The sequence below is a fragment of the Dendrobates tinctorius genome, unplaced genomic scaffold (genome assembly GCF_039654945.1).
Source record: "Dendrobates tinctorius isolate UK_male_01 unplaced genomic scaffold, ASM3965494v1 ptg000143l, whole genome shotgun sequence".
Classification (NCBI taxonomy): domain Eukaryota; kingdom Metazoa; phylum Chordata; class Amphibia; order Anura; family Dendrobatidae; genus Dendrobates; species Dendrobates tinctorius.
In genome coordinates, this window is record NW_027361810.1 from 44877963 (window position 1) to 44903707 (window position 25745).

At 40.1% G+C, this 25745-nt stretch overlaps 2 protein-coding genes across 4 annotated transcripts in view; both read left to right on the plus strand.

Annotated features, from left to right (window-relative positions):
* ITGA6 (integrin subunit alpha 6) overlaps positions 1-13006 on the plus strand; it is a 74825-nt gene extending 61819 nt beyond the window's left edge. Inside the window, exons 22-26 of one of the 2 annotated variants that reach the window (XM_073545887.1) lie at positions 532-642; positions 737-835; positions 1713-1838; positions 3127-3257; positions 4667-4802. In XM_073545887.1, coding sequence (XP_073401988.1) covers positions 532-642; positions 737-835; positions 1713-1838; positions 3127-3234 — 444 coding nt within the window. In that variant the 3' untranslated portion in view covers positions 3235-3257; positions 4667-4802. Of the gene's footprint in view, positions 1-531; positions 643-736; positions 836-1712; positions 1839-3126; positions 3258-4666 lie in introns of both variants that reach the window. The other variant, XM_073545888.1, reaches the window with a different exon arrangement.
* Positions 13007-21724: 8718 nt separating this feature from the next.
* The window catches only part of PDK1 (pyruvate dehydrogenase kinase 1), a 76314-nt gene continuing 72293 nt past the window's right edge, over positions 21725-25745 (plus strand). For both annotated transcript variants that reach the window (XM_073545895.1, XM_073545894.1), the window contains exon 1: positions 21725-22059. In XM_073545895.1, coding sequence (XP_073401996.1) covers positions 21936-22059 — 124 coding nt within the window. In that variant the 5' untranslated portion in view covers positions 21725-21935. The remainder of the gene's footprint in view (positions 22060-25745) is intronic.

Sequence of the window (25745 nt, forward strand, 5' to 3'; positions counted from 1 at the left end):
AATTAAAGAGTTGGAGTAGTGGGTAAGAGCACCTTCTTTGCCTGTCTGCAACCCATAAATGGCTAAATTACTGAGGAGGTACTTTTTCCCACTGTTTCACGTACTTGACCATAGACATAGCAGGAACCAGTACCTATTAAGTCTGCCAATAAGTTTACTTTGACATAAATTCTTACGGGTTCCTATAGACTTTTTCATCAGTATTTTTTCCACCTTGGAAAAAATTTCCTATTTTACATGTGTTATTTTTTTGTGGCTTTTATTTGTCACACACACGTGTATTTTTTTTTTTTGCGTCCAATTTCTATTATCCTGTGTGAAGAAATAACCAGAGCTGGAGCATGCTGCATTTTGGATGAAGCTCTCCCCAAAACAGTGAAAAAAAAGTCAGAAATACATTATCATACATTCATATTTTCCTATTGACTCACAGCCGACTTCTGTCACAATAATTTTTTGTTGGAAAAAAAAAACATTCAAATATATTTTAAACATATGAATGATTGTTAATCCGTCTCTCATTGATTTCAGGATTGTAACAGTCATGCAAAGTGTGTGAAAATTAGATGTCCCCTTCAAGGTCTGGATAGTAATGCTGTCATTACCATTCGCTCCAGGTTATGGAACAGCACATTTATTGAGGTACTATCGCTGCGATGTACTTACGTAATCCATGTCTCTAGACTTACTGACTTAAACTTTTACCTTTTCTCATTTATTTTACGTTCGTCAACAGGAATATTCAAAAATGAGCTATTTGGACATATTAGTGAAAGCCTCGCTCAGTCTTGATACAGCTGCCGAAAACATTAAATGGGCAAATGAAGATTATCAGGTAAAGAAACAGATTGTATCCTATACCAGGGTACATTCTATATCTATATCTATAGCTATCTATTGATATCTCTCCCTCTCTCTCTCTGTATATATATATATATATATATATATATATATCCATACATACACACTTATGTATATATACTAATATATGTAGCAGCATTTTGTGCCCTTAGACTGTAGAATCCATCAAAACATTATATGATACTTTTATTTTTCCCGCGGAGATAGTGAGCTAGCAAAGACTCTTTACAGCTGATTTGTCACCACATTTCGGAAACTGTATATATTATTGTATAAACCAAATGAGGCTAGTGAACTTTCTATTTAAAAAAATCTATTTCAGAAAGACTCTATAGTCCTTATATTAAGCAAACGTTTTATGAGTGATCATTTTAATGCTTGGTTTAATATATGGCAGGAAAACTTAAAAAAAAAAAATAATAATAATTACACAGCCATTCTGATATGCATATTCAAAGTAAGTACACCTGCCTCATATGGTCCAAGAGATCTCTTTGATCATATATGTAGTTTGTAATGTGAAATTTAATCAGAGATTTAGGGGGTCAGTCATTGACTCCCAAGGTCGTATTCTGGAGAAGAGCTATTTTGCAGGATCAGCCATGTAATAGGAATTCCCACTGATCACTGATTGCCTGTTTATTAGGAAATCCCCACTTGTATTCAGGCTGTCTAGTAGCCGCAATTCATGTAGCTACGGCGACAGAAACTAAATCTCCGAGCACATCCAAATACTCGGAGATCACCCGAGCATGCTCAGGAAACCCAGAAACACTAGTTATTATCAAATATGCGTGAAGGTGAAATCCATGCAATATTTCTAAACACTTACTATATTTATCTCCATATAGGTGCGTGTTACAGTTTTCCCAGAGAAGACGCCGTTGCAGTATACTGGAGTACCATGGTGGATTGTCCTGGTTGCTATACTAGCAGGGATCTTAATGCTTGCGCTCTTAGTGTTTATATTATGGAAGGTGAGTATGTTTATGAGTATTCACAGTATGTATATATTATACATATGTGTCACTGACCAGGGTCACTAGCACCTTAGAAATAAGTTGATAACACACATGACCAAACAGTTATAAAGTAGGTTGGCGGGGTTACTGACTCAAATAGCAGATCAATAGATACTGCTACCTAACCTACGTCATAATTACTAAAAGCCTTTAGACGCACAGCTGCAATGTTATAATCCTATACGTTTTATATTAGCCATTGATATTTGATCATTTTTCATCAAGCTGACCAGTAAAAGGTAATTTCCAAATAGTAAATTATTTCCTATCCATTTCTTAGTTTAAAAACATACTGATTGCTTTGGTTCCGACAAATGGGACCTCTAGTGATCCTGGGAAACAGTGCTCTGGAACACAGAAATCAGGCAAAGTCTCGTTTTGAATGGCGTAGAAGTGCATATTCTGGACCTCTACGCCATTTATTGTCTATGGGAGTACCAGAAATCGCCGACTGCAGAGTGATCCAGATTCTCATTATCCCCTTTCCCAGAGATTTCCAGCAATCAGTAAGTTATCCCAAGTCTTAATCATAGTTGATAACTTACTAATCAACTAGATGTTATATTGGACAGGTCAACATTAAAGGAGACCTACCAAACCAAAATTAGACAGGCTAACAAGTTACCGTATATTTATGCTGAGATTGAAGCTTGTTCGGACAATTTCATAACTTTCCTAGAAGTTGATGGAGAGAGCTGAGCATTCACAGAAACCTTATAATTACCAGCAAGTGAACACAGTGAACTAGGAAATCCCATTCTTGAAATAGCTGTGGGTCCCAGAGGTGAAGGGATATATACTAGCTTCCATCAGGCATTTTTGGTTTATCCTGTTAATATTATCTGAAATGAGAATACCCCTTTAACAAATTGCACTAAATACTAAGTACTTTAACCCTTCCTATTTTGTATTACAACTAGATATAGACTTACAGATAATTTGGCCACTATGGTTCTTGACAGTAATTTATGCCTTACTTTGAAAACTTTATTAGTAGGGTTGAGAAGGTAAACCCTATCTAAAACTCTAGAGTACCTTGACCCTGCAAAATTCAGAGATTGAGTGATTCAGAAATAAGGAATGTTATCTTCTCTATCTGAAGATGCTGATATGAGATGTCGTCGCAGCAGACCGTCACCATTGCTTGTCCATGACATGCCTTACTGATTTTTTGATTTGCTTTCCAAATGCTTTTTTTGCAATCATCACAAATCATCCCATGTGTAACCTTCATTCTTTGTAGTGTGGTTTTTTCAAGAGAAGTAAACAAGATGAATTTGATGCCGCTTATCACAAGGCTGAAATCCATACTCAGCCATCTGATAAAGAGAGGCTGACATCTGATGCATAGTATTGATCAGCGCTCTGTGATTGGTAATTCACTATTTAAATCACTGCTTTCTGGGTGTTGGATTGGCTGCAGGATTTCCTTAAAACATAACACATCGCTTTTGCTGCAGATAACTTTCATTAATTATTGAATTGACTATCCTTCCTCTTGCTTTATCTGCTCTGGCAGCATAATTCTTAAAGCACCTATAGGTAACATATATGCATGGAAAAAGTACTAAAAAAAAATGACTGGATGCCGTTCTGTATCTGTTGAGTCACTGTTGATCAGTTTTCATGATTTTTTCCTCAGAAAGATGGATGGATATTTTGTAACAATTTAAAGGGGTTACCCATTTTTTCTTCATTTTAACAAATGTGTTAAGGAGATGCTTGTCTAGATCTTACTAATATAAAACTATAACTGGTTCTCCTTTTCCTCTCCTCCAAGGCTTGAGAAAGGTTGCCATTTGGAACAGAAATGTCACCATTATGGGCTATTAAAAATAGCACTTTTTTCACTTTTTCAATTGGTGTGCTGCATTTTTCCAAAGATAGATAGATAGATAGAAAGGATAGATAGATAGATAGATAAATAGATATTGGATAGATAGATAGATAGATAGATAGATAGATAGATAGATAGATAGATATTGGATAGATAGATAGATAGATAGGAAGGATAGATAGATAGATAAATAGATATTGGATAGATAGATAGATAGATAGATAGATATTGGATAGATAGATAGATAGATAGATAGATAGATAGATAGGAAGGATAGATAGATCGCAAACACTAAATATATACAGTTTGAACTTCATATAGACTATACTTATAGAAATAAGGTACTTAGTGTACAAATTAGCCAATTACTTGTGCCCATCTGCCATGACAAAGCACATGGGCACGCGTAGATCAATATTTTTTTTCGCTAAGTACCTTCATTCTATAAATAGTCCATTTGATAGTAATGCAGTTCAAAATGAATGTATTAATTGTTCTCATATAGCTTAGTGCACTCAGTGTGCTTCTGCACTTGTTTGAGTTTATATTATTGCAGTCACTGCCGCTTGCATCTGTTCACATTTGACTCATTTTGCCAGGAATTGCCGTTCTATTGTTTTTTTTTTTATATATAGCTATTTGGGACATTTGAGAACTTGTGTCAAAGGGACACCCTAGAAATAGAAATAAGTAAATATTATAGGTGTCAATATTATTTTGACTATTGACACATTATCATGGAGGACCCTTTTTTGATTTTAAACGTTTTCTACCATGAACCTGTATCCAAATTTTTTTTCTCATTTCGCCTCATTACTGACTTTTGCTAATAGCTCTTTGGGTTTGTTAAACTCCCTTCATGTTGCTGTCCAAATTGTCCGCAGTGAACCTGAACAAACTGTTCTTCTTTTTCTTCTAATCACCAAAATCTTGTCTCTCTTTCCAGTTTGGATTTTTTAAACGTTCCCGGTACGATGATAGTGTCCCGCGATACCACGCCATCCGAATCCCTAAAGAAGAACGCCAGTTCAAAGAAGGAAAATTAAAACAAAGCAGTGAGAAAAAGCAATGGGTCACCAACTGGAATGAAAATGAAAGTTATTCCTAGAAATGTTATTTCACGTTTTGTATATTTTCGAAAAAAAAAAAAAAAAAGGATTACTTTAGTAGGCGGATGGCACCACATTGATTGGATTGGGTATGTGCCAAATGATAGACTTTGTTTGCTGTCTGGATATTATTTCCAAGACAAATATGACTTGCTCTATGAAATATATGTTTTTATGAATTGTGAGCTGCAAGTGAAATATAGAATTAAAGGGGTGTCATCCCATTAGACTAACCCCCTTTTATAAGCCCACCTCTATAAACCAGAGTTGAGAGCTCTTTTGGTGGACCTGACCCTTTCACATATGACATTATTGGATTGGGCACCATGCAATACTACATTTCACCTGCATTGGCCATTGCAGGGAAAATCTGACTGCCAGGCATGTTCATTACGAAAAAAGGGAGTTGTCTTGGTAAGTCATCTTATTTGACAAAATAATCATTACCTGGTAGATTCCATTTCTACTGGTACAAAGTATTGGAAAGAAGGGGTGCTATGTTTTATTTAGTGCTGATCTGATGTTATTATGCAATAATGAGGAATCAGCCACTGAATTACTTGCCCACCTTTGGGGGCAATATTTTTTTTATTTATTAAATGAATTAATTTAGGGCTAAAAATCACTTTTCCATTTAGGTTTTATTAATAATTTTGCATTGTTTGCATTCTATAGTCTTTCAGATATCCTGTCTATTGATGGATCAAAAATGAGCTAACTGAGAATCTGTCAGTGATCCTTCTATGACTATCTGACGGGGAGTGTGTAATTCTTTTTCTGAGCTCCTCTCAGCTGACTTGTGACTACAGACCGCATCACAGCTGAATCCAAAGGAAAACCTGTAAAAGCCAGAGCAAAATTTTTAATAAAAACCCAATTATGAAATTGATTTTTAGTCCCAAGTACATGCATTTAAGTAAAAAAAAAAATGTCCCCAAAGGTGGACAACGCGTTAAGTGCATTAATAATGCAAAGAAGATTTTATAGCTGCTATAAGACCTTCTTACACACTCTGATGAGATCTGTGATCTGTTTGCCTTAAAACACTTGCATCTGTGCCATATACCTTATGATACGTCTATTGCCTATGCAAACTAAGCCGCCATTTTATTGGCACATAGCTTTGAAGGCATTTGAGTGCCTAACAAGATTGGTGCAGCGTGCCTTTAAACCTTTAATTGCAAGGAAAACCTAATAAATAGTTGTTGCCTAAAGAGGTTGTCCACTAATTTAGCATTGATTACCTCTTCTTAGGATAGGTCATCAATGTCTGATCGGTCGTGGTCTGACACCCGGCACCACTAGCCAGAAATACTCAGTAGCGGATCTGTCTTGTGATTCTGGCTGCAGCTGGGCACTACACAGCCGCCAATTGCTTTAAATAGGAGGCGGATGTGTAGTACCAGCCGCGGCCTCTATCAAGGACGGCCAGCTCCGCAAGTGAGAATTTCCAGCCGGCGGCCGCCGCCGCCACTGATAACAGCTGATCTGTGGGGTGCCAGGTATCGGACCCCCCAACTGATCAGATATTGATGACCCATCCTAACGATAGGTCATCAGTGCTAAAGTAGTGGACAACCCCTTTAATGCTGAGTGACTTAGTTCACATCACATCTACTTTGTAAAAATACGCTTACATTACTATATTTAATGTGCCCATAGACTTTTATTATCCAAACATCACAAAAAATGTTTGCCGGTATATCATTGCGTCAGCTGTACTGGACAATGTAGTTGAACGCAAAGTATATATTTCTTTTATATGTAAACCTAAGGACCACCTGGTGTATGATTTTTTAGATGTGAATCTAGCAACTGCACCATATACATTTTTTTTCTTTTTTTTCAATGTGAAACACCTAGCCATAGTGAAACACAGGGTCGGCCCGAGAGATTACGGCGCCCTAGGCGAAACTATTTTGTTGCGCCCCTACTATTCTTGGCAGTAGATGAAAACTTGGGATTTAATTTTAGGAGCAAAATAAACCACAACAGCAATGATTAATTAACTCTCTCCTAACTCTTTAATCTTCTGAGAAGTTGTATAGGACAAATATATACAAAGTAATCAATAACACTAAACAAAAACGACCATAGCTAATTAAAATTTTTGTTTCTTTGCCTTTTTTTTTGAAAAGGATGACACTAAGTCACCGAGATTAATTTGTTCAGCAACTTCAGATTCTATCGAAATTGTTGCCAACCCAACCAACCTCTCTTGCGTCATATTTGCCCTTAAATATGTACACTTTTCTTTCCATCCCTAAAACTTTTTGCCTTTTGAAAAGATTTTTTATAATTTTTTCTGTTTTTTCTCTGGCGCCCCCTTTGGGTCGGCGCCCTAGGCGGCCGCCTAGTTCGCCTATACGTTCGGGCCGGCCCTGGTGAAACAATATGTCACTGTTTTGCTTCTGTTTTCAATACACATTCCTGATGGTTTAATGAGGACCTGTCACTTACTATAAATATGTCATTTTTTTAACCTGAATCTGGAGTTGTTTTTCAGCGCAGAGATATGGCCCTCTTTTTCCAATCTGACATTTAGCCAAGTGGGCGTGATCATCAGATTTTCTTGCAATGAATGAGAGGACCACGCCCTGTTGGATAACAATACTAAGGTTATATACAGGGAAGTGAGCATCATATATCTGGAACGAAGAAGTGCCGGAACAAGCAAAAAAAAATTCAGGAAGCCAGCAGCATTTACACCAGATATGTATATTTATAGCAAATGGCTGGTTCTCTTTTAAGGCTGCAAAATGCGAAAATGTAAAAACTAAAATTGTGCAATATGGTTCTTTGTCAATCAGATTCCAAACCTAGCAGCAACTCTTCGACGTCCTCTTTGTATATAGTGACCCGTGAGGTATTTATTGCTTCCTTTTGCCTTTAATTGTAAAGTACGCATACCATGTGTGCACACTGAGGGCAGCAGCCATTTTGTGTCAGCGATATTCCAGATGCCCATAAAAATGGCCGACTCCACTGCGCTCAGTTTAGAAATACACTATAAGGCCAAAGATTTATTTTTTTTGTGTTTTAATTTTCTTATTTTGGGTGTAACTAATGGTCAACACTATTCTAATGCATTTTTTCTGTTATAATGCAGTACTACATTTTATGTTGTGTTCAGTGTGTGAATAGATCTTTCCGCATCATGCCTCGGAAATTTCCTAACTGCTAAAGGCATCTCATTACTTTTTTAGTAGCTTGACAATGTATGTATGTAAATAATGTAATGTGTACACGTTAAAAATTGTATTTTTAAAGGGGGACACATGCCCGACATGTTGCTGTTGACTATGTCTTTAGGGGGCTAGGTCTATAATTTATAAAGGTTCTCTAGCACTTTTTTTTTTATACATGGTTTAGTTTTTCTGAGAGAATCACTAGGCCTCATTTCAAATCGTCTACAAGAGAGACTGATGTTGATGCCCATAGCAACCAATCAGAGAGCAGCTTTCATTTTTAAAACAGCTTTGGTAAAATGAAAACCGCTCTGAGATTGGTTGCTATGGGCAACACAGTCTTTCTTTTAGACAAGTTTGATAAATCTGCCCCCAAAATGTCTTATACATATTTCTCTCTCCTGAGAAACTAGCTAGTTCTTGTGAACATGGTCATATTAGCTATGATATATCACGTATAGACTTCTATGGGGCCATACTGTTACGATTTCCAGTTTCTCATCATATATTGTTATGCTCCATCGGATGAGATATTATGGAGGTATTCACGGAGGAAATTTGGATCTAGGCCTTAGCTTTGTATCCATGTTATGAAACCTAGTATATACAGCAAATAAAATAGAGTAGTCCTAGCATACTTACACTTAATATGCGCTGCACTAAAACTATAGCTCCAGGAACAAGGATGATGCAAGGAAACGGAAGATTAAAAAAAACAAAACACCATTTTATCCTATAATTAAAAAATGCATTTCCTATAACAAAATAAAACAGTCATTTTTTTTTATCTCTACTTTTTGGTGCCTTTGATCATCCTGGTGACGAATGAAAGGTCGCACCAAGCAGAATGGGACCAGTGATGCACGAGACCCTTCTGTAAACCGCGCCAATAAAAGATTGTGCTAGTTGTACATAGTAACCAGAATCCCATTTTTACAATAAAAATACAATACAATAAAAATAACTTCTATTTATACTTATACCAACAAGGCCACTCACTTTTCTGAAATTTGGGTTTACAAAACTCATTATCTGTGCCTATATCCTGATTGATTAATTGAGTAGCAAAGTCCTAGATTATACTCTATAGAAACCCAGGAGAAAAGTCTTTATTGGTTATTTTGACCAACAACAAAAAAAATGTACCGTATATGAGAGTATTTTCTAAAAATCTCCTTATATATAGATATAGCATATTGATGTGACTGCAAAGTGGAAAATAACAGTGAAAACCCTATGACGTTGATAAGCAGTTTTCAAGCATATTGTGCTCTTCTTTTGAGGTCTAAAATATTCGGATGTAGCAGAGCTGAAAATATATCTAATTAGTTCTATGGCAAAGTCAAGGTGCTATGTTACTAAAATAGAGGGATTTTTTTTATGATTTTTCTTTTTTCACAAATATCCAGAGGCCTCGTGTACAAAAAAAAATAAATATATATATATATATATACACACACACACAGATATATTGTATCCATATGGCACCATATTATGAAGCAATACATCTGGGCAAGAACAACTGCATAGTAGGGCATCTAAAATTAATTATATATATATTTTTTTTTTTTTTTACATATATCCGGAGACCTTGTGTACCTAAACAATATATATATATATATATATATATATATATATATATATATATATATATATATATATATATATATATATATATATATATAGATTAGATAGATAGATGGCCGAGAGACCCTCCAACAGTCCGGGCATTGCAGTCTATCTGCAGACATGTGAGCCCAAGCCTAAGGATATGTGCACACGCTGCGGATTCTGCTGCGAATACACAGCGGATTTGCCTCTGCGGATCCGCTGCAGATCCGCAAGCAATGTACAGTATAATGTTATTCAATGGGTTTTAGAAACCGCAGTGCACATGCTGTGGATTTTTCAGCGCGGATTTGCTGCAGTTTTAAATCCGCAGCATGTCAATTCTTTCTGCGGATTCCGCAGCAGTTTTATACCTGTTCCATTGTCCAGGTGTCAAACCGCAGGGGAAATCCGCAGGAAAACCGCAGGTCACTTTACCTGTGGTTTTACCTGCAAATCCGCGCAGAAAAATCCGCAGATGAATCTGCACTGTGTGTACTCACCCTAAGACCTTAAGGTAGAGCAAATATTGCAAGACTGCAACAATTATCTTGCATTATTTTGCTATCTATACTGACTAGGAGTGCACTAGAGAAGAAGCAGTGCAAGCCAGATGTTGTTTCCGAAGTATTTTATAAAAAAAAAAGGGTAGCACACACTGTATATTTGCAATAGGCACTGAAAATACTTTTGTTGATATTATTTAAAGGAAAATTTAAAAAATAAAACTGCAACTACCAAATCTGTGAGGTCTGACTTTTTGCACCCATTTGAGTGGAGCGGTGGTAACATGCACACTGCAGCTCTAATGCTCCCACATCCATTCAAAAGTCACCTTTTTTTGGTGACCAGTGATTAGACCCCATTACATAGAGCTGACACGTTCTAAAGAAGCTGATGCTTTGCAGCAAACAACATCAGTATTTTTGATCAGTATTTCATCAGTATTTGTCAAAACCAGGAGTGTCTCCAAACCACAGAACAGATGTCAGTCTTTCAGGGTGTGTGCACGCGCTGCGGATTCTGCTGCGGATCCGCAGCGGTTTTGGTCCTGCGGATCCGCAGCAGTTTCTGCGCCACAGTGTACAGTACCATTATAATCAATGAAAAATGAAAACCGCAGTGCAGACAGTGCAGATTTTTCCGCGCGTATTTGCTGCGGATTCAAATCCGCAGCATGTCAATTCTTTGTGCGGATTCCACTGCGGTTTGGCACCTGCTCCATGGCAGATGTCAAACCGCAGGGGAAAACCGCAGAAAAACTGCAGATAAACCGCAGGTCTTTTAACCTGCGGATTTACCTGCGGTTTTTGACAAATCCGCGCGACAATCCGCAACATGTGCACACACCCTCAATGATCGTTTTTCTCTGTATCTTCCATTCCTAGTTTTGGCATGCAAACACTGATGAAAAATACCAAATACTGACGTGTCAATGAGGCCTAAATTTGTGTGAGACAAGTTGTTCCGGACCTGGAATAAATTTGATTCACATTGATACAGTTTCAGAAACTTACCGCTTTAGCTACTAAAGAATTGTACGGGCATAAGACCTGATTCACACAGTGCAGATTAGTGCAGCTTTTTTTGTTCAGCCAAAGTCAGGAGAAATTATTAACAAGGTGAAAAGTATAAAGGAAGAGATTTACACTTTTAGTTTTTGCATTCACTATGAATATGTATCTTATCAGAGGTTTGTAGTCTTGCACCGTAGCAGTAGAAGTTATGTAGTATGTGAATGGCGTAGAACCAACTTCAGAGTGAGTATGTTTTAAATGTAGGTTTTTTTTTTGCCTAATTATACTGTATATTACTTAAAGTAAAAAAAACAAACAAACAAAACCTTTAATACTGTACTATAGTGTAAAGAAAACAAGTGCAATGTCTCGCTATGAGCAGTTTTTTTTCTGCTTTGGGTGACTGAGTAAACACTGGATAAAGGAATTATTTTTAACTATCTCGACGTGTGTATATATAGGAATTTGGAAACTATGAGATTTATGTTAGTTTCCTTACTTGTGCTATATATGCCAGATTTCTGTAGCAAGCGGTGGGATGTGATGATAAATGAATGAAACAATTAGGAAATATATAGTTCCAGATATTTTGAATTAAAAGGGTTAAACTAGGGGGTAGGGGACAGTTACCCTTCTCTCCCCTCCATCATGGCTGCAGTGGGGATGATATACTTTGTATAACTTTTTGCAAGGTATGGAAGCAGCTGACTTGCTTCTACCAAAGTACCTGTATTTTTGCCATCCTAATGGTTGGGTGATAAATGTTAACAGCTAAAATACCCCTTTAGCTTCAAGTGCTGCCTAAATTCTGGCACCGTCGCATTTACTACTTTTTAGGCTGTTTCCAACTGATGACTATGGAAGATTCTATTGTGGTGACAATAAAGCAGTCAGGAGTGGTGAAAAGTGTCTAAAGTGTACAGTATTGTTTATATCCCTACTGTAAGGAAGCTTGTTTTTATTATGATACTTATGCTTTATTATTTGTTTTTTTTATTTTAGTCAATTTGGTGAACAGACACAAACTTTTAAAGTATTTTTTTTACTTATTTTCACAGCTGCATTCATAGTATTTTACAATAAAAGACAGTAACAGATCTAAGATTATAAAAAAACAAAACACTAATTATACTTAGACAGTTATAACACCTTCCAAACTCTGGAGAAAAAGCAAGTTGGCTGCAGGTACTGCTTTTACCCTTGCATTAACTTTTTTCAAAGCTTTCAACAATTTAATTAACAAAAAAAAAGTTGAATGATAAAATTCTGTCTGTCTGTGTCCACCACTAGGGGGCGCTTATAATGTACACATGGAGCTGAATAATGCTACTAAGCTGACTTTCAATTTAGTGCTTCAGGCAACTAAAAGTTAGTATAAACTTTTAAAGACCTATAAAGAGTAAATATTTTAGAATTAATCAGGACATAATGTAATATCTGATCTAAAATCCAACTAATAAAAACTTAGTGATGAAAACAATGTGACCTATTGCTCTAACTGCAGAACTACAGCTTTGGCAAGTTAATTAATAACTCATCCACTTGTGAAGTGTCCAGTGGGGCAGTATACCGTACATTACATGGCTTGTAGTATTGCATTTTTCTGATTCATTTTTTTAACATTGTATTTTCTACAGATGTTGTTTTCCAGCACTTGTACCAAATTCACATGTTACTTTTCCCTGAGATGTACAGTGTTGAATCCAGGCTTTTGTGTCACATTTTATTTCTATTTGCAATTCATTTTGTACTAACTAGAAATTTTGAACAATTCTATACAGTGAATATACATACCTGTGGATATGTGTAAAATAAAACGTGAAATAAAGATTTTTTTTAATAAATAAAAAAAAAAGAAAAGTGAGTAATTTTTAAATGTATCATTTAATAAAGACATATAGGAAATGATAAGTAAAAGTGGGTCATGAAAAGGTATGGAGATGGTTTCGGAAGAAAGTTTTTCTAGACAATTAGGCTACGTGCACACGCTGCGGAATGGGGTGCGGATTTGGCCACGCGGATTTTGTAAAATCCGCAGGTAAATCTGCAGGTCAAAAGACCTGCGGTTTTACCTGCGGATTGCTCTGCGGTTTTGCCCTGCGGTTTTCCATCTCCACAATGGAGGAGATGGCAAACCGCAGCAGAATCCGCAGAAAGAATTGACATGTCAATTCTTTCTGCGATTTCAAAACCGCGCGGAAAAATCCGCACCGTCTGCACAGCGGTTTTTTATTCCCATAGGGAATAATGGTACTGTACACCGCAGCAAAAACTGCTGCGGACCCGCAGCGGCCAAATCCGCTGCGGAACCGCAGCAGAATCCGCAGCGTGTGCACACACCCTTAGGGTATGTGCAAATGCTGCGGATTCTGCTGCGGATCCGCAGCGGATTTGGCCTCTGAGGATCCGCAGCAGTTTTGCAGACAGTGTACAGTACAATGTAAGTATATGTGATTTACAATCCGCAGTGCACATGCTGCGGTTTTTTCACTGCGGAAAAGCTGCGGTTTTGAATCCGCAGAAAGAATTGACATGTCAATTCTTTCTGCGGATTCCGCTGCGGTTTGACACCTATTCCATTGTCCAGGTGTCAAACTGCAGGGGAAAACCGCTGGCCAATCCGCAGGAAAACCGCAGGTCATTTTACCTGCGGATCCGCAGATAAAAATCCACAGGTGAATCCGCAGCGTGTGCACATGGCCTTACATTGTAACGTGGTGTTACAAAATTGGATCATTGGTAGGTTAACTCCATCTCATAGTGATGACCAACATACAACTTATTCACATGTCATCATTGTCCCTTGAATATTTCTTGGATTACGTAGTCTATGCTTCAGTGGTTTGTATTGTGCTTATTGTTGGTCTTAAAGGAAATCTGTCACCCCATTTTTGGACTATCAGCTGCCGGCACCGCCATCAGGGGCTTATCTACAGTATTCTGTAATGTTGTAGATAAGCCCCCGATGTAACCTGAAAGATAAGAAAAATGAGTTATATCATACTGACCCAGGGGCGGTCCGGGTCCAAAAATGGGGTGACAGATTCCCTATAATTTGCAATATTGAGAATAACACTTTATCACTTCCCTATGATGTTGATCGATGGGAATTTGAGTGCCTAGACCTCCATCAATCCAGAGAAGGACTGTCTAAAATGCCTGATGGAATGCAGCGGTGGTCGTGCATGCGTACTTCCATCACATCATTTATTGTGTATGGGACTGAGCAAAACTCAGCTATCTCCTGCAGTCCCGTAAAAAATGAATGCAGCAGAGGCATGCATTCCCGACCACCAGTTGAGCCCAATGGGACAATTCAGATCCCAGTTCTCGGAACTGGTGGTCGTCTCTATGGTAGCAAATCCATCAGACAGCAATATGGGAAATATCCCATTAATGGAAAAAATAACTGAAATACCAAGTTACTTGGATATGTTACACTCACGTGAATGAACTGGCAAAAAAAAAAATGCCTGGTATATTCCAGATTATCGCATAAAATGCCTAATAGTCCCAACCAATGAGCAAAGTCTATCAGGTGCCTTCATAGTCAAATGTCCAGTTCCTATTGCAGTTCTATTAGTTAATCCCGAGAAAAAAGGAACAGTCTTTATTTGTGTTGGCTCCTTTGTAAAGGGATGCATCTCTCATTCCTACTCCTCTAATGTAGGACTGTAGATTTGCCAGAGGAGCCCATCCAGTGTGTGAGAAGATTAGGCTCAAACACAGTCACTGTGGCCTGCACTAATGGGTTGTAGGCAATGGTGAAGCAATGGGAAGTGCAGTTATGATGGTGGGGTCCAGAGAAGCAGCTGTGAAACTGAAGGTAGAGCTGGGTGAAGGACCTGGAGATCCAAAATACTGGTTTTATTTGTGGCACACGTACATTTGCACTAGGACTGTTCATACATTTAATGGAACCTTAGTTTGAAGATTGCATACCTACTAATATTTTAATTCTCAAAACAAGATACTGAAAATTCCACCATGAACTCCATGAAAAGGTCCAGGAACACCAGATAAAAAAAAACGCCCACTCTGGGGCCTTTTGTGGGTCATCTCTGGAAAATACAGACTGTTGTCAAGTATGGAAAAGTCTGTACAGTAGCTACCAATAAGTGGTGCTAGAGATGCTGTTCCCTTCCTTCTGCCGGAGCGCAAAATGTCATTATCTGAAGGAGCATTGCTGACTGCTTACCCAGATGGATCTCCACAAGGAGGATCAGTATCTTCATACATATGAAACCATTCTGGCTCTTCGAACCTATCGTCTTTGAACTATTTCAAATCCACTTCTCCAAGCAGTGATTAAAGGGAACCTGTCAGCGGGATTGTGCACAGTAACCTCTCCTGACCTGACCGTGACGGCGTGATGTATTTCTATGCTGCTGTCATGCTCAGTTCAGGAAAGCTCAAGGATTGCGGAGCTACGCAAGTAATATGGCCATCTGACTGCACCCTAATAATTGTAATAGCAACTACGTCCTTTTCAACATGGCAGTAAATATGTAGGGGCATATAATAAAAAACAAAATGAGAAATTACCCTGCAGTAAATAAATAGAAACAGTGCATGAAAATAACATAGGGTATTCATTAACGTAATTTTCATTAGAAAAAAAACGGGGAAAAAAACCCCATCCCACCACGTCACAGTGACCCTATTCGGGATGGTCCTGACCTCTAGTATTAAATTCTTACTATATGTCAAATGATGTAAATGTGAACAAGGGCTGGGCAGTGCCAAGACCCCGACTAATGGACACCCAGACATGGGGAGCTACATAATGTAATGTGCAGATCAAGGAAAAGGAAGGCCGCACCCTTATTTGCACAGAGTAGAAAATAGCTGAACTAAAAACCTAAAGAGATGAACTGGAATATAAGATGGTGTGCATGCATCGTGTAGGCGCACATTCACACTGGCCACTAAACAGACAAAACCTATTTAGTGGCCAGTATGAACATGCGCCTATACGTTGCATGTATACCAATTTATATTCCAGTTTCTCTCTTTAGGATTTTGCTAGGGGCATAACTTTGCCACATAGCAATATTGTAAGTTCATAGCAATATCAATGAATTTACAGCACAGGTATCATGCACACAATGATGTCGCAGCACAGGCATAATGCACATAGGGATGTAACAGACTAGGACTACTGCAGTCTGCATTGTAAAGTCACAGATAAGGAATAGTCTACTCAGAGAAGACATAGAAAAGAAATTATAGAAACAGTGAGGTCACAGAACATTGCAAACACAATACTCTACAAAATGAATGCACACAGTAATGTCGAAAAAAGTGGTTTGGTACCGTGTTAGCCAGTAGAAAAAAAATATATAGAGTGCTCTCAGTGAGAGAAACAAAATAGGAATCTTGTGGGTGTAACACCTTTTAATGGCTAACAAATTATAGTGAATGATGTTACAAAGCAAGCTTTCGAGACAACTTACCTCTCTTCATCAGGCTGCTATAACAAAATATTTGAAGACACCTCATTTATATACAGTAGAAAGCACATGCATGGTGTGATACATGAACATTTCAATAAACAAACACTTAGCTTGAAGAGAGAATCCTTAATTAGGCAAGATTACATCAGTGGTGTGAAAGTTCTGTGAGATCAAAGGGCTATTTGGAGGAAATAGCTCAGATTTGGTAATGGGTCATGAGTCCTTCTGACAAATTGAGTCCTGTGTAAATAGAATCAAAGATTGTAATGAATTTGTATTTCCACACCCTGCGATGTTTTGTGATTTAAAATTGCCTTTTAAGATGACAACTTTCATATTGTCTATGTTGTGTCCTGGACCACAGAAATGTTTGTCCACAGGTAAATGTTTTTTTTGTCTGTAATTGTATGACGATGAGACCTCATCCTTGCTCTCAGTCTCTGTCCTGTTTCTCCATCATAGAGGCCACCCACAGGTCATATATTGCATAGAATTAACTACACCACATTGGAAGAGGAACATGTGACTGTCCCTGGGATCTTATAGTCCTGCTGTGTGTTGGGGATTTGGATTTTGTCTTTGGTCTCTATATGAATGCAGGTTTTGCAACTTCTCCCATTGCAAGGATATGTTCCTCTTGGTGAATCTGAGGGCATTGAACTTCGGATAATGATGTTTCTTAGATTGGGAGGTTGTCTGTAACATAGCAAGGGGGGGTCTTTGAATAGTATTTTTAACCGGTCATCCTTGTGTAGGATATGGTGAAGTTTCTTAGCCATTTTTCTCAGTATTTCAAGCTGTGGGTTGTAGGTCACTACCAGAGGTACACAATGATTTTCCTCTTTTTTTCTGTATTGAAGTACTTGACTTCTAGGGATCCTTGTGGCCCTAACGACCTGATCATCAATGGAGGTGGGATGGTAACCTTGACTTAAAAATGACATTTCAAGCTGGGTTAGGTGTTCATCCCTGTCCTTAGGACTGGAACAGATACGGTTATATCTGAGGGCCTGGCTGTAGACAATGGACATTTTAATGTGTTTAGGATGGAAGCTGTCCCATTTGAGGTATGTGGGATGGTCAATTGGTTTCCGAAACACTGATGTTTGGAATGAACCATTTTGGATTTTTATGGTGGTGTCTAGGAAGTTGATTTTTGTTTTTGAGTGGTCCAATGTCAAGTTTATGGTTGGATGAAATTTGTTGAATTTGTCATGGAAATTTAGAAGTTCTTGTTCAGGCTCAGTCCAGATTATTATGATGTCATCGATGTAACAGAAATAGGCAAAGGGTTTGATGGAGCAAGATGTTAAAAAGTCATTTTCCAGTTTAGCCATGAAGAGGTTAGCGTACAGGGGTGCCATTTTACTTCACATAGCGGTGCCGGTGCGTTGTAGGTATAGCTCCTCATCGAAAAAGTTGTGTGAGGATGAATCTGGTAAGTGTTATTACAGACTTGGAGGGGTTCCCATTGGCCTCAAGAAACATTTGGCAGGCGGCTAGTCCATCTTCGTGTGGGATGTTGGTATATAAGGATTCGACATCCATGGTGGCTAAGATGGTGCTGTCAGGGAGGGGATCATACAATGTCATCATACAAGAACTATGCAAACTGCCTCTTCAGCGAGAATGAGGACTTGAACTCTATACCGCCACCTGTTGGAAGCAGCGATCCTACAAGGCACAATCAACCCTATAACGAGTCTTGCAACATGGCTTTGGATAAAAATTATGGACATCCTTGATGTGGAAAGTTTGTTTTTACATGTATTACTAAAATTTCATTAACTATGTATCAGTCTGAATTCTTCATTCATTTATTTTCATACCCTGGTGCACAGTTTGCAGCCAGATCCAAGTTTCAGATTCCTCTCTCCTTGTGCGTCTCTGTGCCAATAATATAGGTTGGTGTAAGAATATTAGCTATATATCAGCGCTGCTTCTATCTTGCAATTATTTGCTCTTCCTTTTGTAATGCCTGCTTCCTCTACCCTCCCTGAGACTGTATGTGCTATTCCCCCCATCCACCTTTTTACAGATCTGTGCACAACCCCCTACCTGCTGCGATCTCTAATATTTAGTTAAGGGAGGGCGGAGCAGAGAGCTTGTAACACATTAAGAATTTACAGAGAATCAGCAAAACGGTAGAATCATTTTAATGAAGACTATTTACATTTAGGAGGCAAATAAACATTCTTGCTTGTAATTGGTTAAATAAAAAGAAAATTCTGCGTGAAGGTCAAAGTATACAATATAACATCATAGCACAGAAAAAAGACAAATAATGATGTCAAATGCAGGTATAAGTCATATAATGTTCTAGTACTAGTCCTGTATAGCCCCCGGCTGGCTTCTATCTGCCATACTCCAGGTGATTAATAGTTCTCTCCTGATGTACACAGAAGGGCTCACACTCACATGCGAGAAACTCGGACGAGTCTCGCACGTCAATACCTGGCACTCGGGAGCGGAGCGTTCAGCTACATAGAAATACATGCAGCTGCAGGCTCCACTCCCGAGTGCCGGCAGCAGTGATGGGTATTGACGTGCGAGACTCATCAGAGTTTCTCGCACGTATGAGCCCGACTACAGCAAGGTGTGGAGAAGCCAACTGGGGGCCGTGCCAAACTAGTCAGGTCTCTCCCTATAGTCCCCAGCCTTTAAGGCTAGTGATGAGCAAGTATACTCGTTGCTCGGGTGTCCTCCTAGTATTTTGGAGTGCTCGGAGATTTAGTTTTCGTCGTCTCAGCTGCATGATTTGTGGCTGCTGGACAGCCTGAATACATATGAGGATTGCCTGTTTGTTAGGGAATCTCCACATGTATTCAGGCTGTCTAGCAGCCGCAAATCATGCAGCTGAGACGACGAAAACTAAATCTCCGAGCACACCAAAATACTGGGAGACCACCCGAGCAACGATGCTACTCGCCCATCACTATTTAAGGCTCCTTTCCCAACATGAATTTTTGGTGAGTTTTTGATGTTGTTTCTGCATGATTGTTTGCATTTTTCGAAAATATGCAGTGTAAAATACTCACCGAGAAGTCATTGTGGAAAAGCAGCCTAAAACTATGTTTTATCGGACATGCTGCAGTGTATGAGCGGAAAACATACAAGGCTGTGATCAGGCTCTGATTCATGCGGTGATTCGGGCTGCGTGACTTTAATGACAGGTGCTCTTTAAAAAAATAAACATTTGATATTGTCACGTCTGTAAAATTCTAATGTATCAAAATATGAAATTTTTTATGTTGAAATGTCGCAAAACAAACAAAAAACAACCCGAAAAACCCAAGATGCCACAGCACCACCAAGAAAAATGCGATAAACGCTATCAAGTGAGGTATATACCCCAATGAAATCTAATAATAATAATACATTTTATTTCTATAGCGCCGACATATTCCGCAGCACTTTACATTTCAGAGGGGACTTGTACAGACAATAGACATTACAGCATAACAATAATCACGTAGATCATAACAGATACCAAGAGGAATGAGGGCCCTGCTCGCAAGCTTACAGTCTATGAGGAAAGAGGTAGACACGAAAGGTGGGTGGTAACAATTGCCCTGATTGTATGGACCAGCCATAATGTTAAGTGTGTAACAGTACAGACACAGAGGGCTAATGGATGCATAAAGCATGTGGGAACATGATACGGGGAACCTGGTTATGGTAAAACTTTTGGCTGTGCCACACAGGGATAGATTAGGTTAATGTGTTGAGGCGATAGGCCAGTCTGAATAAATGCGTTTTCAGTGCACGCTTAAAATTGTGGGGATTGGGGACTAATTGTATTGACCTGGGAAGTGCATTCCAAAGAATTGGCGCAGCACGTGTAAAGTCTTGGAGACGGGAGTGGGAGGTTCTGACTATTGAGGATACTAACCTCAGGTCATCAGCAGAACAGAGGGCGCGAGTAGGGTGGTATACTGAAACAAGGGAGGAGATGTAGGGTGGTGCTGAGCCATGGAGGGCTTTGTGGGTGAGGGTAATAAGTTTGTACTGGATTCTGGAGTGGATGGGTAGCCAGTGTAAGGACTGGCTCGGTGTGCAAAAACCAAGCCCTCACACAGTGTCATTGACAAAAAAATAGACACGGTATGAAAAAACTCACACTATTTTTTCTTTACAAGTTAAGAATTTTTTAAGTCAATGAAACAGTAAAAAAACCAAACAAACCTCGACATGTTTGGTATCACCGTAACCGTACCGACCTGGAGGCTGATGCTTACAGGTGATTTTTTTACTGCAAAATGAATGCCTTAAACCCCCTCAAAGCGTAAAAAAATAAAACTAGCTGCTAAAAATAGGAAAAAAAACGCATTCATTTGGCATCGTCTAGCCAGGTCATTTTTAAAGCAGATTGTCGTAAAACAAAAAGCTCTAAAAAATAGTGAAATTGATACTTTTTTCCATTATTTACATTAGAAGTGTTTTAACTCCATTAGATTACACAGAATCATTTATTTACTTAGTGAATAAAACTAAACAATTTCCAGACAAGTTGTTGCTTTCCCTTTCCTGTACAGCAGAGGGCGCTCTAAAGCTGCCAGCTTGGTTTGCGTGTGTATTTTGAGTCTCTTCCACCCCACACACAGTAGAGGGCGCTCTTAATCTTTTCCACTGCACTTGTCCCTCTCCATCGCTATCCTCTGGCACGCGTTGAGAGTGTGACGTTCTCTTCCAGATTCCCCCACTCTCGTTGATAGGTCACCTGCCGTTCGCCATGATTTGTTAAAATACAAAATCACTTGATACATACAGGGTTTTGATTTGCAGGTGCGTCGCTCCACGTGACCTGTTTTGATCGTTTTGATTGGCTGAGATGGCAAAGATGGAGGTTAAATTACGAAACCATGTCTCCGATTGGACGGGATTGAAGCGTTTTGATTGGTGCTGCGCTGTCTCACGTTGCCTCTTTCGATTGCTTTGATTGGTTGAGAGGACAAAGATGGCGCTGGCTGTTTAAATCAACGAAACCATGCCTCTCTTGGCATTTTGATTGGCTGGGGTTGGAGAATTTTGATTGGTAGTTCGTAGTCACACGTAGCCTATTTTGTTCTTTTTGATTGGTTGAGAGGACAAAGATGGCGCCGGTTGTTTATTCACGGAACCACGCCTCCTGCTGCTGTTTTGGCTGTGTGATTGGCTGGGGCTGGAGAAACGTGTATGTGAGAGGGGAGAACCTGAATCCTTCACCCAGAGAGGACGCAGCGGGCGCTCGGTGGGGGAGGATACGGTCCTGGTGCACGGGCATTGATGTGACTGTACTGGGTGCGTGGCATTTGGATTTCGCAGCGCCATCTAGAGGTGATATTACGGGAGCACAAGATGCGGCTCCTCCGGGCCCTTATGAGAAGTGCCCCCCTCACCAGCAGCGGCACCCCCACTCTGGTGGACTACTACTCCAAGTTCTCCCCGTCCCCCCTGTCCATGAAGCAGTTCCTGGATTTTGGTGAGTTCATTCATTGCACTGGAGTCCAGTGTGTGACTGCAGGGTGAGTGCAGCCTGTGCAGCTCTTGTCCACAGGGGGCAGTGTCACCGCTGCTGTGCTCCAGGCTGGGGGGGCAGAAGGGCGATCTGTCACCTCCCCCGACGCGCCTGTCGCCTCCCCCGACGCGCCTGTCGCCTCCCCCGACGCGCCTGTCACTCAATGCCGGGACGTAATGCCAGAGCTTCTTCGCTCGTATTTCTGCTCCTCTCTTATTCCTCCTGGAAGCAAATAAACAACTGGGTGGTACTATTCGTCATGTCAAAGGGGTGTATCCCATACATATTCCGATTCTAGCAGCTCATTGGTCAGTAGCTTTGTGTGTAGTTACACCCACTCCCCCAGCTGTCAGATTACTCCTACGTTTCCAGGAGGCATAACAGAGGAACATGACAATGCAGATATATGAGAAACGCTAATCTAGGATTACGATGCTTGATGTAATTGGAGTCTTATTTTTATAGCGCCATTTATTCCATGGCGCTTTACATGTGAGGAGGGGTATACATAATACATACAAGTACAGCAATCATGAACAATATAAGTCATTGAATGGTCCAGGCGGAGAGAGGACCCTGCCCACGAGGGCTCACAATCTACAAGGGATGGGTGAGGATACAGTAGGTGAGGGTAGAGCTGGTCGTGCAGTGGTTTGGTCGGTGGTTACTGCAGGTTGTAGGCTTGTCGGAAGAGGTGGGTCTTCAGGTTCTTTTTGAAGCTTTCCATGGTAGGCGAGAGTCTGATATGTTGTGGTAGAGAGTTCCAGAGTAGGGGGGATGCATTCTTTAATTAGTGTGTGGGGGGGCCACTTTACTTGTATCATCCCTATTATTTAAAGGGAAAAATGGGGCAAAGGCTGTTTATCCTTCATAATAAGAATGAGCCCGTCGCTCCGGCATCATCTCTGTTCTTCATCAATTAGACTAAATTTTAAACTATGTGACGTCAGTGTGAATCTGTGCGGCAGCCCACCATTATCAAGAAGGGCAGTGTAGCAGCAAGCTGCTATCATGATTATACATTTTCAGGAGGAACAACAGAGGGATTAATAGTAAGACACAGAGTTATAATAAGACAAGGCTCCAGAGCTGCTATTTCATAGGGAATGATCGTATCAGATAGAAGAGGTGACGGCTCCTCAGTGAATCTGTGGACACATAGGTGATCGCTGGACATCTGACAACTGCTGATTTATCTAGAGGCCAGGCTCCCCCCTTCTTAGTTTTTAAGCAATCTGACCTCATCCACTAAACCATTGTCCAGTTGACCATTTATACATTTTCGGGCATGATGTGATTTCAGCTAATGCTGCTCTGTGAAGAATCGTCACGTCTTCCAGTCTGGGTGCTAGGACTGCACTGTATAGCAATCAGTATCGCTGGCCGCCCGGGCTGCCTCGTTCAAGGTGTAGTGTTAATTCTCAAGTACTGCAGCTTAATTCCCATTTCACTGGCTCTGCAGTACCCAAGAACGGCTTCTTCCAAGTGCACTGCCACGCCCCCAGTGCACTTCCGGCTTGATTTGTATATGTCCTCTGTACTTCACAGGACTGGTACATTGTATCTTATAAAATAACATATGGTATTTAATGAGGGACAAGCCAAGCTCATGGGGCGAGAAAGTTTCTATTCATACAACTGAGGAATGAGAGCCGGTAGGTAGTAATGTGGGGGACATGCTGTATATGGCGGTCACTGTTGTATGACTGTCCAGCCTTTGCTTGTGCATCGCTATCCCAGAGTCTAACATTACAGCCGGGGATTGTCGTATACTGGAGCTGGCAGTCACTATTTAGGCCGTTCCTATATTCCTGCCTCCAGCTCCGTGCATGGCTGGTTACCATTGACCTGCTCTCTGGCCCTTCACCCCGACCATCCTGTTGTGCTGATTCATTGCTGCAGTAACATAATGAGCTGCCATGCGATCGCCTATTCTGTGCTGTGAATGGCCGCTGTGGTCAGAATACAGCAGACTAGGTCCTGGGCTTATAAATAGCCAGCAATGTGTCACCTTCATCTCATGCCTCAAGGGCAAGGAGCCAGCAGTGTCTGTGTGCCCGCTCTCCTCTAATGGGGGCTGGGCACAATGTTAGTATAAAGTGCCAATTAATGAGAATTTAGGTCGTTACTCAAGAAGTGGAGAAATCTGCAAATGCATGGCTCTACTTGTTTTTTTTTTTAAAGACATTATTCAGCTCTTCTCATTTTTTGGGTTGAGAAGTGTGGCCACAATGTGGCGTCTCTGTCGTCTGTCGGGCACTGGAAAGTATCGCTATCGGTTCCTATTGTAATTATTAGGACATGTGCATGATGCGTGCCAGCCATCTGCGAGATTTTTCATGCAGTCAACAGATGCCACATCAGGTAACGTCGCCCGGATCTTGACGCAGAAGCCCTTTCATTCACAGTTTAAAGCTTCAGAGCTGAAATCTCCCAGCTCTCATAGCTTTGGTGATTTGCTTTCTGGGAAGCATCCTCTTTCCTCCAGACATTGTATAGTAATGATGTAATGATGTAGGACTCTGTCAACCCATTAGAGATGTCTCTGACTGCAAGCCTCCTGACTGTTTCCAATAACCAGAACTGTGATTTCAGCTCTGGACTACTAGGGTATATTTACATGATTAGGTTACACACCAACTTGGCCCACGCCTCATTAAAATTCCCATTTTATAGTGCTAAATGCTGGTGGGTCGCGGTGAATGCAGGAGGTCTGGATTTTTGGAGATGCTCATGTGATGGCTGCGATACCGTTCATATTGCAACGCAAGCACCGATAGTTATCACTTGGCACTGCAATATAAAACGTGGCCAAATACAGTTAGGTCCATATATATTTGGACAGAGACAACATTTTTCTAATTTTGGTTCTAGACATTACCACAATGAATTTTAAACAAAACAATTCAGATGCAGTTGAACTTCAGACTTTCAGCTTTCATTTGAGGGTATCCACATTAAAATTGGATGAAGGGTTTAGGAGTTTCAGCTCCTTAACATGTGCTATCCTGTTTTTAAAGGAACCAAAAGTAATTGGACAATTGACTCCAGGGCTATTTCATGGACAGGTGTGGGCAATCCCTTTGTTATGTCATTCTCAATTAAGCAGATAAAAGGCCTGGAGTTGATTTGAGGTGTGGTGCTTGCATTTGGAAGGTTTTGCTGTGAAGGAAACTTGCGGTCAAAGGAGCTCTCCATGCAGGTGAAACAAGCCATCCTTAAGCTGCAAAAACTGAAAAACCCATCCGAGAAATTGCTACAACATTAGGAGTGCCAAAATCTACAGTTTGGTACATTCTGAGAAAGAAAGCACTGGTGAACTCATCAATGCAAAAAGACCTGGGCGCCCACGGAAGACAACAGTGGTGGATGATCGCAGAATAGTCTCCATGGTGAAGAGAAACCCCTTCACAACAGCCAACCAAGTGAACAACACTCTCCAGGAGGTAGGCGTACCAATATCCAAATCTACCATAAAGAGAAGACTGCATGAAAGTAAATACAGGAGGGTTCACTGCACGGTGCAGCCACTTATAAGCATCAAGAATAAAAAGGCTAGACTGGACTTTGCTAAAAAACATCAAAAAAAGCCAGCACAGTTCTGGAACAACATTCTTTGGACAGATGAAACCAAGATCAACCTCTACCAG